Source organism: Filicampus tigris, chromosome 6, assembly GCF_054856515.1.
Source record: "Filicampus tigris isolate MCC_2025a chromosome 6, RoL_Ftig_1.0, whole genome shotgun sequence".
Classification (NCBI taxonomy): domain Eukaryota; kingdom Metazoa; phylum Chordata; class Actinopteri; order Syngnathiformes; family Syngnathidae; genus Filicampus; species Filicampus tigris.
Window position 1 is genome coordinate 26,413,152 of NC_141222.1, and position 15,411 is coordinate 26,428,562.

The 15,411-nt window shown below is 41.5% G+C and overlaps 1 protein-coding gene across 11 annotated transcripts in view; it reads left to right on the forward strand.

Annotated features, from left to right (window-relative positions):
- Window positions 1-15,411, forward strand: part of LOC147146505 (uncharacterized) — a 30,576-nt gene that overhangs the window by 6,525 nt on the left and 8,640 nt on the right. For 10 of the 11 annotated variants that reach the window (XR_015087281.1, XR_015087285.1, XR_015087282.1 and 7 more), the window contains exons 2-11: window positions 11-76; window positions 611-681; window positions 770-886; window positions 1,068-1,391; window positions 1,533-1,875; window positions 4,410-4,583; window positions 4,695-4,884; window positions 7,353-7,426; window positions 9,455-9,583; window positions 10,124-10,251. Coding sequence is in view for 1 of the 11 variants with exons in the window: in XM_086034452.1 (XP_085890578.1) it covers window positions 673-681; window positions 770-886; window positions 1,068-1,391; window positions 1,533-1,875; window positions 4,410-4,583; window positions 4,695-4,884; window positions 7,353-7,426; window positions 9,455-9,583; window positions 10,124-10,227 (1,464 nt within the window). In the remaining 10 variants the exon portion in view is untranslated. Of the gene's footprint in view, window positions 1-10; window positions 77-610; window positions 682-769; window positions 887-1,067; window positions 1,392-1,532; window positions 1,876-4,409; window positions 4,584-4,694; window positions 4,885-7,352; window positions 7,427-9,454; window positions 9,584-10,123; window positions 15,267-15,411 lie in introns of those variants that run through there. The other variant, XM_086034452.1, reaches the window with a different exon arrangement.

Genomic DNA, 15,411 nt, shown 5'->3' on the forward strand with positions numbered 1-15,411 from the left:
TTTCTTTCAGCGAGCTACAAGGCTGCGTCATGTGAATAACAGTCAACCTTTTGACCGTCTCTGCTGTGATTCTGAGGTAGGAGTCCAAATATTAGGAACAGTTCAGTCACTCAATATTATCCAGCACGGTCATGCACCAGTGAACGATACAATAAACACTAGTTATTGTTTTTCAAAAATTCAGACCCTGAAGTCAATTTCACTGAGAAACATGGAATTTGGTAGATATGTCGATTTAAGACTAGACCCACAAAAAAAGTAACGAGAAGCCATTCTTGCAAGACGTCTTTTTCGGTTAAAGCAACCGTTTTAGTCTCATTTTGAAGATTTTTTCACTCCTGGTCACAAGTTCAAAAAATAAAATAAAATAAAACTCAGGCCACTGTCACTTGGCAACATAAGATTTGGTGGACATGTCAATCATGAGTAATCCCACAAAAACGTTGCAAGAAACCATGCCTGAAAAAGCACAGGAAGAGCAGCATTTTGGTTTGAAGCGGTCGTTCATTTTGGCGTTGTTGTGTGTCTGTGTTTTTTAATAGATGTACTTGCTTGACTGACTGTACATCGCACATCGTTTTTATTGAGTCATTGTTGTACGTTTCTGCAGTCTAACTGGCCAGAAGGGATTTTGTGACTACGACCTGACCCCGCCCCTCCAAGGCCTTGGGCATGCCTCAGGTAAAGTGGTGTCAGTATGAGCCCCTCACTGGTCGTCTTTGCTCGATGTGCTCCTCATCTGTGTGCTCGTGTGGCTCCTCTCCCTCAGCCGGGTATGAATGGCATGGAGCCTGCTTTTGGCGAGGCCTACGGGGGCCACCGGGCTCTGCTCAGCCCCTACCCAATGGCCATGTCACCTCAAAGGGGCAGGACAGAGTACGACCAGGTGGGGACCTGAATTCACACACTACAAACCCTCATTTGAAACCCCAAACCCAGATTATAAACTAAATTTGAAACACCTGGCTTGAAGTCAGAACCTTGGCTTGAACCCCCCCCCCCCCCATTTAAAATCCTAACACTGGCTTGAATTCCTCATTTGAAACCTTGCTTTAACCCCCGTCCAGAGCATTCTCCTCATGCTGGGCTCGCCGGCGTCCCCCCGCAAACGGCCCTTTGAGCTGCTCAGTGACCTGGTGGACGACGGCGGCCTGGGTGAGGATCTGCACGCCGAACGCTGGGACGTGTCGGCCCTGGACGAGATGGCCCGGTACACCAAGCTGGGTCTGGGCGTGGCCTCCGAGGACGCCGTGCTCATGGGCCGGTGGGGACGAAGCCGCGAGGAGGACAAGTCGGCCGAGAGGGCGACCAAAGACGAGTCAGTCGGCGCCGGTAAAGGGCAAGGCGGGGGTGTGAGCAAGGAGAACACTGTGGAGGTGTACCAGTCACAGGTGAGGGCCAACAGTCAGACAAAAATCTACAATTCAGCTAAAACTTGTGAGAGACTCCGCTTGACTTTGACCAGATTCTACTGAATGACTTGCTTAGCCAAGTAATCGATGGAATAATGTAAATGTTGACTTGGGCACCAGGCCTTACTCCCACCTCAGGTGACGCCGGAGGAGGACCACCAGAAGGAGGCGCCAGCGTCGGGTTTGCTCCTGGAGCACTGCAGCGAGGAGCACAACTACTCCCTCAGCCAGGGAGGAGAGCCGGCCGCCGCTCACAACGTCCAGGAGGAAGCACGACAGCAGCAGGAGGAGGCACAGCAGGAGCAGGAGGGCGGCGAGGAGAAGCTGGATGAGGAGGACGAGGAGGAGGAGGAGGAGGAAGAGGAGGAGGAGGAGGAAGAAGAAGACAACGAGGATGAGGATGAAGACGAAGCAGATGAAGAGACGGCGGCCGATCTCTCCAGCTCGTCGGAAACGGACTGCGGTGAGGTTTTTTTTTTTTTTTTTTTTGGTCTGGATTTGAAAAGCGTCCCGCGCCGTGTCCATTCCAGGCCTCAGACCGTGTCGTATGTCTTCCGCGGCCAAGGGCGCGGGCGCAGGCACACACTGGCCACCAAAGCTGCGGCGGTACTTCCCGGACTACATCAACAATATCCCGCTTTGCCGGAGTCACTTCCCAGAAGGAAACCAACCTCACACCAACATCTCAATCGAGCAGAACTCGCGAGAAAACGTCCAAGAAAAGGAAAAAAAAAAAAAAAAACATGCGACACACTGCGAAAACAAGTCCAGAACATTTGTACTGCACATGAACATGCACGGCTTCGAAACCTTATTTCAAATGGTAACACAGGCTAGAAACCATAATTACAAACCCCAACATTGTCTTGGAGCCTGATTTTGAAACTTTAACCCTGACTTGAAACCCACATTTCAAACCTTAAATGTAGTTTGAAGCCCAACTCTGAAACCGTAAGCCTCATTTCAAACACTAATTTGAAACCCTCACCCAGGCTTAGAATGAGGACCTGACCGATATGGATTTTTGGAGGCAGATCTTGGTATTTGGCAGAACAAAATACAGATCACTGATTAATCAGCTTTTTTTTTTTTTTATTTGAACATCATCATCTTTGTCTTATGGTTTTATGTGTTTTTAAAAAAATGGGAGGGCTCCAGGGTAACTTTTAAAAAAAATCTTTTTTTTTTTTTTTTTTTTTTTTTTTTTTTTTTTTTTTTTTAATAAGACTCACAGTAGACCCTATCCTAAAATTTTTGGGGCTCACGTAGAAAATTTAGGGGCGCACATAGTAACTCGACTTGCAAAGTAAATATTCACGGCCACTCCTTTTCACTGTATTTATGAGCAGAGGTTTGTCAGCAACAAAAATACTAAGGAATACGAAAATAAATGTTTTTAAAATTCAGCAAATTTACTGGTCACACATGCGCGAGTAGATGGAAAAATTTACTTGCACTGCTGATTAAATCGGCCGGCTGATTAAACCCTAAACGCTGTACTGAACCTTTAACATTGTCTTCGAAAAAACATTTCTTGTTTGCAACCATAACCGAGGCTTGAAACATGCACTTGATTCTTTTAGCCTGGATGTCTTTAAACCCTACACCGAAATCTTAAAGCGGAAGTCAACCCAAGCATATTTTTTTCAAGAATATGTTCCCAGCAGGCCCACTAATTGAAACACAGCATTCTGATTAATTTTGCGTTTGTGGAATATAAGTTAAGTAGCAAAATGCACATCTCTTTTTAGCCATCTCTGAAGGCGGCCATTTTGTCTTCTGTCGACTGAAAATGACATCACAACCGCTTACAACGACCAATCACAGCTGACCTGTTCTCTGAATCTGAGCCGTGATTGGTCGTTGTGAGTAGTTGTGAGGTCATTTTCAGTCGACGGAAGACAAAATGGCCGCCCCCAGAGATGGCTAAAAACGAGTGGATTAACACTTATTCCACAAACGCAATATTTATCAGAATGCCCTGTTTCAGCTAGTGGGCTTGCATAAAACATATTCTTGAAAAAAATATGTTTGCGTTGACCTCCGCTTTAACACACTCATTTGAGACCCCAATCCCAGCCGTTGAGTATCTAATGTCCGATTGTCTATTAAAATATCATATAGGATATAGGGACAGCTGCGATCATTCAACCAACAACATACAGTATCTAGAAATGAATTTAAATTTTTTTTTTTTTTCTATTGAAACATCCAGGAAATGCAGTCATAAACCTAAAACAAGTGTAAAGACACACTACACGCAAGCACGCACATTTACATAAATACATCATAAACTCTGTACAGCATGTCATTTCCGTAACCGCACAGCCTAAACTATTATATTTAGAGTTCTCGCTCTCAATGACGAACACAGGCGCACTCTAGCTGACCTCTTTCCTTGGTGTGTGTGTGGGTGTGTGTGTGTGTGTGTGTGTGTGTATGTGTGTCACTATGCACACACACACACGCGTGTGCGTGTGTGTGGAACACTGAACGAAAGTAGCTGAAAGGGCAAGGAGAGTTCAGACAATGTCATTATATGCAGACTGGGCCAGACGTCGCATGATATAAAAATCACGTGTGTTGCATGTGTGCGCGTGTATTTGTGTGTATGTGGGTGTGTGATGGTTGTAACTTGAGTCCAGTTACAAATGCGGTTACTGCAGCGCCGTGTTTAGAAGGCGGTGCTGCATCCGAGGCGAGGAATCATTTTTGTGTGTCGTTTTTAGTTACGGATGAAATCATTTATGTCATTCTTGCTGCCCACAAAAAAAAAAATACTGTCTGTACAGTAGTTTGTTGTTCTTATTCAGCATTAGCCATTAGCTTCATTCGACAACTCAATTTGATACCCCACGCCTAATATGAAACCCTAATCCTGATTTGAATGCCTGGTTTGAAACCCTAAACCAATCCCTATCTTGAAACTCACATTCGAAAGCCTCACCTTGACTTGACTGCTTTCGCCGCCATTTTTGTGCGCGCTTTGTCTCGCAGAGGTGGAGGCGGAGCCTGCGAGGCCACCGGGCGAGCGGCCGCCCAAGCGCCGCTGCTTCTGGGAGTACCGCCGCTCCCGCGAGTCTGTGGCCAAGAAGAAAATGTGCGGCGGAGGCGATTGGTCGCTGTCGTGGAGCTCCAGCACGCTGCCCAGCACGCTGTACCGGCGACAAGGTCACTACATAGAATGATCACCTTTCAAAAAATAAATAAATATATAAATAAATAAAAAGGGGGGCGGTGGAAGTTGGGGAGAATATTTCTGAAGCCGCTTTCTGCTTTCAGGCAAGAAGGGGCGGCGCAAGGCCCGCAAGACGGACGCCAGCGACTTGACTCCCAACCCGCAGAAGCTGCACAACATCGGGGAGCAGCTGCAGAAGCTGAACGCCGCCATCGACAGCATGGGGCCCGTCAACGACCTCCCCGCCCTGGCCAGGGCCAGGTCGCGCAAGGAGAAGAACAAGCTGGCGTCCAGGTGCACTCATCGCTCGCATTGCAAACCCGAATTTGAAACACCGATTCGGGCTTGAAATCCTGATTTGGAACATTAAATTGAAACACTAACCCAGCCTTAAAACCCTCATTTGAACGCCTAACCTTGACTTCAAACATTGAAACAACCCTACCTAAAAGACCAACGGCTGAATTCAAACACTAAACCAGACTTCAAACCTTAACCTGAAACCCTAATCCACAATCAAACTCCTAATTTGTAAATTGAACTCTGTCTTGCGAGCATTTTTGGATCTTTAACCTTGGCTTCAAACCCCAATTCGAAACCCTGATTTGAAATAGAAACCCTCTCTTGAAACCCTAATTTGAAACCTTAACCCTGTCTTGAAACTCTCATCCAGCCTAAAACTGCGAATTTGGAACCTTAACTCTGTCTTGCGAGCTTTCTTTGGATCCCTATCGCTGGTTTCAAACCCTGATTTGAAACATAAACCCTCTCTTGAAACACTAATTTGCAACCCTAACCCTGTCTTGAAACCCTTGATTAAAACTCTACCCCATGCTTCAAACCCTACGAAAGACTAAACTGTGTCTTTACCCTTAATTTGAAGCCCTAACCAGGATTGAAATTCTAATATCAAACCCAAATGCAGGCGTGAAACCCTGACTCTAATTACAAACCTTAATTTGAAATCCTAACCCAGACTTCAGTCCTTGAAACCCAAGACCTGTAACATGAATTTAAAACCCTAAACCTAGATCGAAATGCTAACCCAGATGTGAAACTTTCTTGCCACCCTACTTTAGATCCCAAATAAAGGCTTGAAACATTAAGCATTGTTTGGGTGCTTCAAACATTAACTTGAAACCCCAAACCAATCTCGAGACCTTACTCTCTCACTGGTACATTTGGAAAGGACGGAACTCCTAATCCATAGCCTTAACTGTGTCTTAACACCCTAATTTGAAAGCCTAACCTTTGCTCAGAGCCTAATTCACAAACCCTAACACTAGTTTGACTGCACACAAGCAAAAAAAAAAACCCCAAAAGCAAACGCTCCCCTTGATGAACCTTTTGACAACGTCACGATGACTCAGGCGCACGGGGCGCGTGGAGGGAAAAGCAGACGGGATGACCGGAGGTCATGTGGAGTTCATGTGGGCGGAGGGGGCGGAGTTTGGAGAAAGGTTACTGTGTTTGGGAATGTGTTTTTTTTGTTGTTTTTTTGTTAATGTAATAATGACAAGCAGAAAAGTGTTTTCTGAAAAGCTTTTTCCAGAGCACGCGGAAAAGTCCGCAGCTTCCTTTTCAGAGTGTCTGCCGCAAGACACAGCGAACGCTCGTGTGTGGCTTTTGCTCACGAACGCCACCGCTGGCCGTCGCCATGAGGATGGGAGGGGGAGGGGGGGAGGATCCCCTCAGGAGAACACTGTGTCCTCCTCCATCCGCGGAATCGCACTTCTGCTCTCTTCTCTCTTTCTCTTTTCTCTCCATCTTCTCGTGACGTGCGCTCTTCTCTTCTTTCATCCTCCTCTCTCTTTTTCTACTCCGTCTTCTCTCGCCCTTTTGCTCTTCTGCTTTTCCCGCCTGCTCGTCTCTGCTTCCTCCTCTGTCACTCTTGCCTCTCTTTCTTCCTCCCCTCTCTCTCTCTCGCTCTTTTCCCTCCCCCTCGCTGTTGTCTATCTTCTACAATTCTGTCCCTCCCGCTTCTCTCTCTCTCTCGTCTCAATTTTCCCTCTCGTCTCTTCTCAATCTCTTTTCTACTTCCTCTGCTTTCTCTTTTCTCTTCCCTCTTGCTCTCATGTCTCATTCTCTCTTCGCCTTTTCTCTTTCCTTCTCCCTCTTCTATTTTGTTCCTCCTTTTTTCTTTGCTCCTCTCCCTCTTGCTGGTGTCCTCTTCCGCATGACGCTTTTTCTGTCATCCCCCTCTTTCCTCTTTTTCTCTTCTCTTCCTTCGCTCTTCTTTGTCTTCTCGTTTTTTGGGTCTACCTTCCTCTTCTCGCTTCCTCTTCTCTTTCCTGTCTTTGTCACCTACCTCCCCTTTCTCTCTACCTCCTGTCAATCTTCTCCATATTCTCTTTCATCTCGCCTTTGTGCTCTCTTTTTTTCTCTTCACCTTTTTTCCCCTCTTTTCTCCACGTTGTTCTCTTTTCTGCTCTTCCTCTCCAGGTCTCGTTTCTCTCTGTTCATTCTCCCTGTTTTGTTTGTTTATTCTCCTTCCTTTTTTTTTTTTCCCCAGTCCGGCCCCTTGTTTATTTGCGAGGCCAACTACAAGAAGGAAGCCAAATTTAAGTGCCAGCTCTTCAATTGTTTTATCCGGGGAAGCCAGTTGTTGTGTCCCAACTACATGAATTGAAGTTCTGCGCCATTCTTGATCATTTTGTAGCAATGTCTTTTCTGTCAATTGTCTTTTTATCTCCACATCTGTCCTTGTATTTCTCTTCCTTCTCTAACCCGTCTCTTGTTTCTCTACTTCCTGCGCGCTGCAGGGCGTGCCGCCTGAAGAAGAAAGCGCAGCACGAGGCCAACAAGATTAAACTGTGGGGTCTCAACCAGGAGTATGGTCAGTAAAAAAAAAAATATATATATATATTTATACGCGTACATGTATTTTGTATGTGTACATAACATATATCGTGCAGTAGATGAAAACCCTATCTCTGCCTTGAAACCTTAATTAACCTTAAACATAACTTGTAACCTGAATTTGAGACCATAACCATGTCTAACTCTGTCATAACTCTCATTTGATTCTCTAACCCTGTCTGGAAACACTAAACTTGTATGGAACACCTTGGAGGCTCTAAATCCATATGAATGGCTTTATATTAGCCAACAGGTTAACCAAAAACCAACGGGGCAATTACACATTTACGGACATCGCATAATCAGTTAAAAGCGCCCGAGTCAGCGTGACCCTGACCTGACCATGGGACCAGCCGGAGAGGATCAGCTCTACAGACAGGGCCAGCCAGGGAGGAGACCAGCCCACATTATGTTTAGATTTGGAAGACAGTATAAATGCGAGGGCTTCATGTTAGGCCGCGCCCCTTTTCTGCCCTCGCCCGTCTCGGGTGAGAGCATTGGCGAGGACGGAAACGCTGTCCACATCTGATCATTGTGTGATTCCTGAACTTCAGAGATGGAAAACAAAACAGACGAGCAAATTCAATCAACTTGCGTGAGTCTTAATTTACATTGGATACTTTTCCTGAAAGATAAAACGAACACTCATTGAAAGTAAGTAGTTGTTTTGTAAATTGCTAATTGGGCTTGTGCCCTAGAGACCTGCAAAACATTCCAACAACCTCATGTGAAGCTCTACCTTGAAACCCCAAACTTGTTTCGAAACTCCAACTCGGAAGGCTAATTTGAAACGGTCACGGTCAAGGTAAACTTTAATTTCCCCGAGGGGCAATTTGCTTTGGCGTCAGGCTAGTTTGAAACGCTAACCCGAAGTCGACAGCCTAATTGGATGCGGCGGGCGTCCCATTTTTTTTTTTCTGGAAGGCCCCACACTAGCATCGTAAGCGCTTGTCCATGCAGCAGAGTGACATCACTGACGCCTCCTCGCATCCGAAAAATGTGACAGCTGCCTCGTCCGAGCGAGCGAGCGCGAGAGTGAGCCTTCCATGTCTTTTGCTTTTGTTTTTACTCCTCAACCCCCCCCCTTCCCCTCCAACGAAATTCCTCTCATTCCTGTTCACTTTGCCAAGGATTTAGTGGCTCTACAAACAGGAAACACACACACATTTTCAAGGCTTCTATCGCCATAGTTTGTCGCTGAGTCATAACGAAAAGTCTTTTTTTTTTTTTTTAGCATTTTAACACTAATCATTTTTTATCCGTAATATTACATTAGATGGCGACTTTTTCAGTTCTTCAAAAATACTGCTTTATTTTCCTAATGAAAGTTTTTATACATAGAAATATCACTATTATCTGAAATGACTTTTCTTTCAAAACAATTACTCTTTATTCACTTTTTTTTCTGAGAACAATTCCTCTTTGTTCATTTTTTATGATGTTTTGTCTGAGGACAAAACTATTCCCATAATATTATGACTTTATTTTGGAAATGTTACTTCCCCCCCAAACTACCCACTTAATTCTCATAATACAACTGTTTATCCCTCTCTCTCTCTCTCAAAATAATACCGCTTAATTCTCGTATGGGTTTAACCACCCCCCCCTCCAAAAATATGACTTTATTCTCACGCTACTTTTTCTCTCTAAATAATAACTTAATTCTCGTAATACCTATATTAAGAAATATTCAACTCTGTTTTCGTAATATTTCACTTTTTTTCATTTATTGCAAACAAATACCACTTTATTCGGATTGTTTTAAGAATATCTACTTTAAAATAATTTACTTTACCCACATTTAGATTTTCTTCCTCCCAAACTATCATTTGCTGGTTGTTCTGAGTAGATTCCAACTACCGGTACTTTCATTCAAGACTTTTTTTTTTTTTTTTTTTTTTTTTTTACAAATCCCACTTTATTCCCATATTATGGTTTTTCATTTGAAAAAAGACCACTATATTCTTGTAAGATTACGACTTTGTTGTGGCTCCGATGCCCTCAGAGAATCTGCTGGGGGCGCTGCTGCGCATCAAGGAGCTGATCCGGCAGAAGGTGGAAAGCAGTGAGGAAGAGGACGTGGACAAGCGAGGAATGACGCGCCGTCTGGAGGATATCCTCGCCCAGTCCAGCGGTGAGAAACACACGCCAAGTAATGCTCATGATTCAGTACATGCACATACGCACTTACTTGATCCGATTTTTTTTTTTTTCCTTTATTGGAGGGTTCTGACTTTTTCATCTCGAAAAATACATACGTGTTCTTCTACTCAAAATATCGCCGTCTTATTGTATCACACTTTTTATCCAGAAAAAATATCACTCCATTATGTAAGATTTTTTTCTTGGATTTTTTTTTACTTGGGGAAATACATCTTTATTTGGGGAATATTAGACTTTTTCCCTCCACAATCTCACTTGATTGTGATCATTTTACGTCTTATCTCTTATTCTTGTAATATTACTTTCTCTCTTTCTTTAAACTCTATTTATCCAGGTAAGGCAATTGAGAACAGATTCTCTTTTGTAATGCAGACCTGAGTAAACAAGGTAACCATAAAAGTAAATATGAATACAACAAAACGTGCAATGCGAAGTACACAAAAAACAAACCAGACAATCTTAAGGTTGAAAAAATGTAAGGGTGCTGAGTGTGTCGCCATGGCAACCGCAGGTCCTCTGGTCGCCGGGCGGACCAAAGACTTCGTGCAGAGGATCTTGGCGGCCAGCGGGGGTCCCAGCCAGCACAAGGAGCCCCCCCGAGAGGTGGCGCTCTAAACCCGACCCCCTGGATGTCCCTGTGTGAGTGTATGCTGCTCTTGTAAAAATACTGTACTCTCCTTTTTCTCGCCGTGTGCTGTACTCGTACCCCATTGTGCCTATAAATAGACATTGCACTGTTCTGTAGATGCCCATAGTGGTCCGGGGGGGCGCTAGTGAACCGAGGGGGCTCTGAAAGTAGGGGGCTCTCAAACTTGATGGGTCGAGGGTAGAAATGTTTCCAAGCACCCCCTCATAATCCTCAAAACAATTAAACACTACTACCATGTGTACCGAGAAATATGGAGCTAAATGTTGTCGGAATGTTACGATACCAAATTCTAATATTTTATTTTTGAGTACAAAAAAAGTTACAGTCATTTTAATTTTGTATTTTATTTTTTGGGGGTCAAAAAAAGTTTTGTTACGATAAATTCAGATTTACGTATTTAAGCGAGGAAAAATGTCATAATGTTATGATAAATTAGGATTTTGCAGGAGAGAAAAACTTTGCAATGTTACGATAACACATTCTGAATTTTTTTTATCATTGAGGGAAAAAGTCTTCGTGTTATGATAAATTCAGATTTTGGAGGGGAGAAAATTTTTCCTTACGATAAATTCAGATTTTATTTTATTTTTTATAGGAAACAAGTCAGAATGTTACAGTTTCAAATTCAGATTTTTCTGGGGGGGATTCGTACTTTCATACCTAATTCAGATTTTTGTTGTTGAGAAAAACACTCGTAATGTTAAGGTAAAAAAGTGTTTAATTTGAAAATGTCATCGTTACACCAAAAAAATAATTTCATCACTGCCAACCTTTTATGTCTTTTCACAGTCCAGGCATTCAAGGAATTTATTTGTAATTTTTTCAATTTTTTAAAAAATGTTTAAAAAAAAAAAAAAGTATGAGTTACGATAACAGTTGTAATGAGAACAAAACAAAAACAGATTTTTTGGGGGTTTTAACATTCTATTAAGAAACCCAAATTGTTATTAGAACAAAGGCATAATGTTCATATAAAAATTCTGATTTTTGCACAAAAAAAAAAAATTGAATGTTAGGGTAACAATTTTTTTTTTTTTTTTTTAAGAAAAATAAAGTTGAAATTGTTACAGGAACAAAGACATATTTAGTAATACGACTTGTTAATCCAGAATAAATATAACAATTTGTATTATAACTTTTGTTTTTCTTGAACAATAAGACATTGTTTTCAAATTAGCCTTGTTTCTCCAGAAATACCACAAACACTATTTTGTTAATTTTACTACCTTGTATCTGTGGGAAAGTAAAACTTTATTTTGGTAATATTCAACTTTCTAAAGGACAAAAACAATACTACGTCATTCTCAAAACACTGACTTGTCATAAGATTATGACTTTTATTCTCTCGACCCTCTCTAAACTGTTTCTTGTAATACACCATTTGTGTTATCCATTTAATTTTCCAACTAGATTATTTCGTGGACCCCACTTTGAGAAGCACTGGTTTAGAGGATACGAGGGGGTTGTCTATTTTTTTTTTTTTTTTAATTTGTTGTCATTTTTTGTGTGAAAAAAAAAAAATGTGGCGAGTGCTGATGTTGGAGAAGCAGCTTTATTGCCCCCCCCCCATCTTTAAGACGCCCACTTCCTTTCCCTCATCATCGTCACGCCACCATGTTTTAGAAAGCTGCACCTTACTTAATCTAAAGCGACCAAAGAGAAAAAAAAAAACACCAAAACCTCGCACATGCTGCCAATGTTTTGCTTTTATTCGCTTTTATTTTGACTGAATCACCAGCATGCACCCCCACTTTGACGCCCCCTGGAAAAAAAAAAAAAAAAAAAAAAAAAAAAAGCATTTCAGCCCCCCGTGTGTGGCCCTCCCACCTAATTATGTAGCGCACCTTTGTAACCACAAAGAGAGCAAATAATGCATTTTTCTCTTATGTTATATATATGCACAATATGTTTGTGATATTGGGCTTTGACGCGTGAACGTTTCCAAGGGCGTCCACATCTATTTCCATTTCTTTCGGTGACTCCTCCAGTCTCACTGCACTTTTGTGTTGCCGAACAAGAACTGAAGGACTAAAATCACAACAGCTGTCTGAACCATGAGCGTTTCCTAGAACGTGCACGTGTATGCCTTTCTGCGACTCCTCCGGTCTCTGTTGCAATCTGCTGATGACTCTCGAAGCTCGGTGGGCATTCCCCGTTCGTAGCTTCGTCGGCTCGATCGTTGGGGCGCCGTAGTACGCTCACGACGTCAAAATGTGAACAGCGCGACGAAGAGGACTGTTTGAATACCAGTTCTAATACAACTCCAATTTATTGGAAGAAACCGGAAGAGTCACCGAAAGGCAAAGAAGAGGATGTCCTTTGAAATGAAGAAATCAATGACGTTTGCAATTCAGTTTTTTTTTTGTTAGAGAATAAGACTAAGAGATTCAACGGAGCGACGTGCATTCAAAAGTTGAAAGTTCACATGTAAAAAGGTCTCTCGAGCATTTTAGGTTCATCCCGAAACGTCACTTCAGAGCCCAATATTCCTAACTTCTTGTGGGTAGTGTATATTGTTGAGTTTCTTTTTGGCCATGTCTGCCTTTCTTCTGTGAAGCTGTAGACCGACCGTGTCCAAGGTCTCTAAATGTTGTAGGACATGGGGGGGAAAAAAAAAAAAAAAGAAAAAGAAAAGAGTTAAGGACCCTTTTGAATTGCACTGTGTTTTAAAAACAACTACGCACCTTGGTAGAGGAGGCAAAGTCCTCCTTAAGAAAGAAAAAGGAAAAAAAAAAAAGAAAAGACTTTTGGCACCTATTTTTCAACTCGGCGGTCTGAAAAGATGCCAACCAGGAAGCGCTGACTGGTTTCTGGTCGAGGAGCTTCACTGTGTTTGTTTGCGCCGCCACAAAGTGCCTAGCGTAGCCTCGTAGTGTAGCAATTTTTTGTGTGTTGAAATATGTTTACAATGTGTTTCAAAAGTTTGTTTTAATAAGTTCAAATGCGTTACAAGCGTGTTGAAAGGGTATAAAACTATTAGAATTTAGGAGTGCCTTGAGATACAAGCGTCTTGATTTGCACGTTTTTTTTTTTATTAGATCCGACTTGCTACTTCATCGCTTTGTTTTGTCGACTACTTTAGAAATAATGAAACACATTTAAAAAACATAATGTATAAGGAAAGAGCAATAGCAAAGGATAAGACAAATATTGTAGTGTTAGTGTACCGATCCCTCTGTAACAAATAAACAAACACCGTCATTTTTAACTAACAAATTTACCATCTTACAATGTAAATCAATAATTATGCCCAAAGACGTACATTTTAAAATGAACCTTACAGGCGTTGCTTTTTATAGGCGTAAAAAGCAGGATTACAGAGGATTTAACATAAACCCCTTAGCAAAAACAAGGCTTGTTTGGGAAAAGGATGACATTTCCTGTTTTCATTCTTCCGCTCGCAATTGTACACATAAATGATGGCGGAATTACTACCCAAAACGATGAGCAGAATAATAATTGAGTTATAATATGGCAACTGTTATTACTGCCAGTTTTCATACTGTATCACACTGTCAAGTGCTTTTTTAAATTTTTTTAGTTTTTTTAATGAAAAAACTTTAAAATTAATTTGGTGTGTTTTTGGGGGTCTGAAGCAGATTCATTGCATTTTTATTCGTTTCAATGGCGTCATGGAACAAATTCAACTTGTATCTCAAGGCACCACGGTATTTTTGATTTTTTTTATATGGTCTCTATATCGTGGATTTTGTAGAATGTAGCCCCTGCGATAAATGTCTGCTGACTGTATTCCACTAGCTGATGTTTTCCACATTTGCGAAAATCCGCTGAGTGTCCAATGCTGGCGTCGGTCAGAGAGGAAAAAAAAAAAAAAAGAAAGGCAGCCAAACTCCAAACAAGGTGTGACATGAGGATTTTTTTTATTTTTTATTTTTTGTTAAACATCCCATCTTGTAAAACTATCAGCATAGCAAACGTGGAACACAAATGCGCAATTTTGTGTCCCGCAAAAACAAACAAACATGAAATGTCACAGGCTAGCACACGTGGTCAGTTGGTAAAATGTCGAGTTAATTTTTTTTGGGGGGGGGTCGAACTCGCCTAAGAATCGACTTGTGAATGTTTTTCGTCAGTTTACATGACATCAGAGTCCCTAGCGACCAATTAGCTTAGCATAGCATCCGTTCAAGAACCGAAGAATGTTCATTTTTAAAATGAGCTCAAACACAGAAAACGTTTAACGATTAACTTTTTCAATTCTGTTGACAAACAATGTCTATTACCTTTTTTTCTCTTTTTTTTTACATTCTCATTGTGCATTGAAAAAAAACTTATCAAAGTTTTACTTTTTTAAAGCTTTATTGTATGAAATAAATTAATAGCTTTTTGTTTCTTGTTTTCTGTCGGGGTTTTCTTGCTGTCATTAGTGACAAAAAAAGTGTTAAAATACATTGGACACCAGCAGAATTTTCTAACTTTTAAGACATTTTCTTCACTGTGTGGAGAAAAAAAACACTTTAATTACCAACATTATTTAAGTTAATCGTCAATATTTCCATCTGTCAGCCAGTCAGATGATGAGAGCCAAAAGAGTCAACCAAAGCAATTCAATTACTTTTACATCACACCATCGGCATTTTCCCCACTTCTTCCACTTGTTTTCTCTCTTTGACCAAAAACCAGTCAGCCGTTTTTGTGGAGCTTGAAAAGACGTCGATCGCCAATAATTGCAAACATTCCATCATGGTCATGTCAAATAATGTACAGTAAAACCCTCTCCTCCCTCAGTACTCACACTACTACAGTAGTATTTGGACCTTTTAACACATTTAACTCCTTTTGTCACTCAGTAATAAACCTTTAAGATAGAAAACAAACAACAACAAAAAAAAAACATACAGAAGTGCCGTAAAAATAGAAGCCTGATATTTTTGGTTTGTTCTGGTTTTTGTGTGTGTGTGTTTCTTGTAAACCTGTATAATGTATATTTTAATATTTATATGCAGCTGTTGTATTAAAAGTATATTTTTAAAATAAAAACAAAGTGTGGTTTGTGTGACTTGTGAGCGCCACCTGCTGAGCAAACACTTTGTCCCCCAGTGCTGTCTTGAAGAACAAGTACAGAAAATCTTTTGTATTGAACAATTCCAATCCCCCTCTCGCTGTCTCTCGCATTTGAACACAAATTC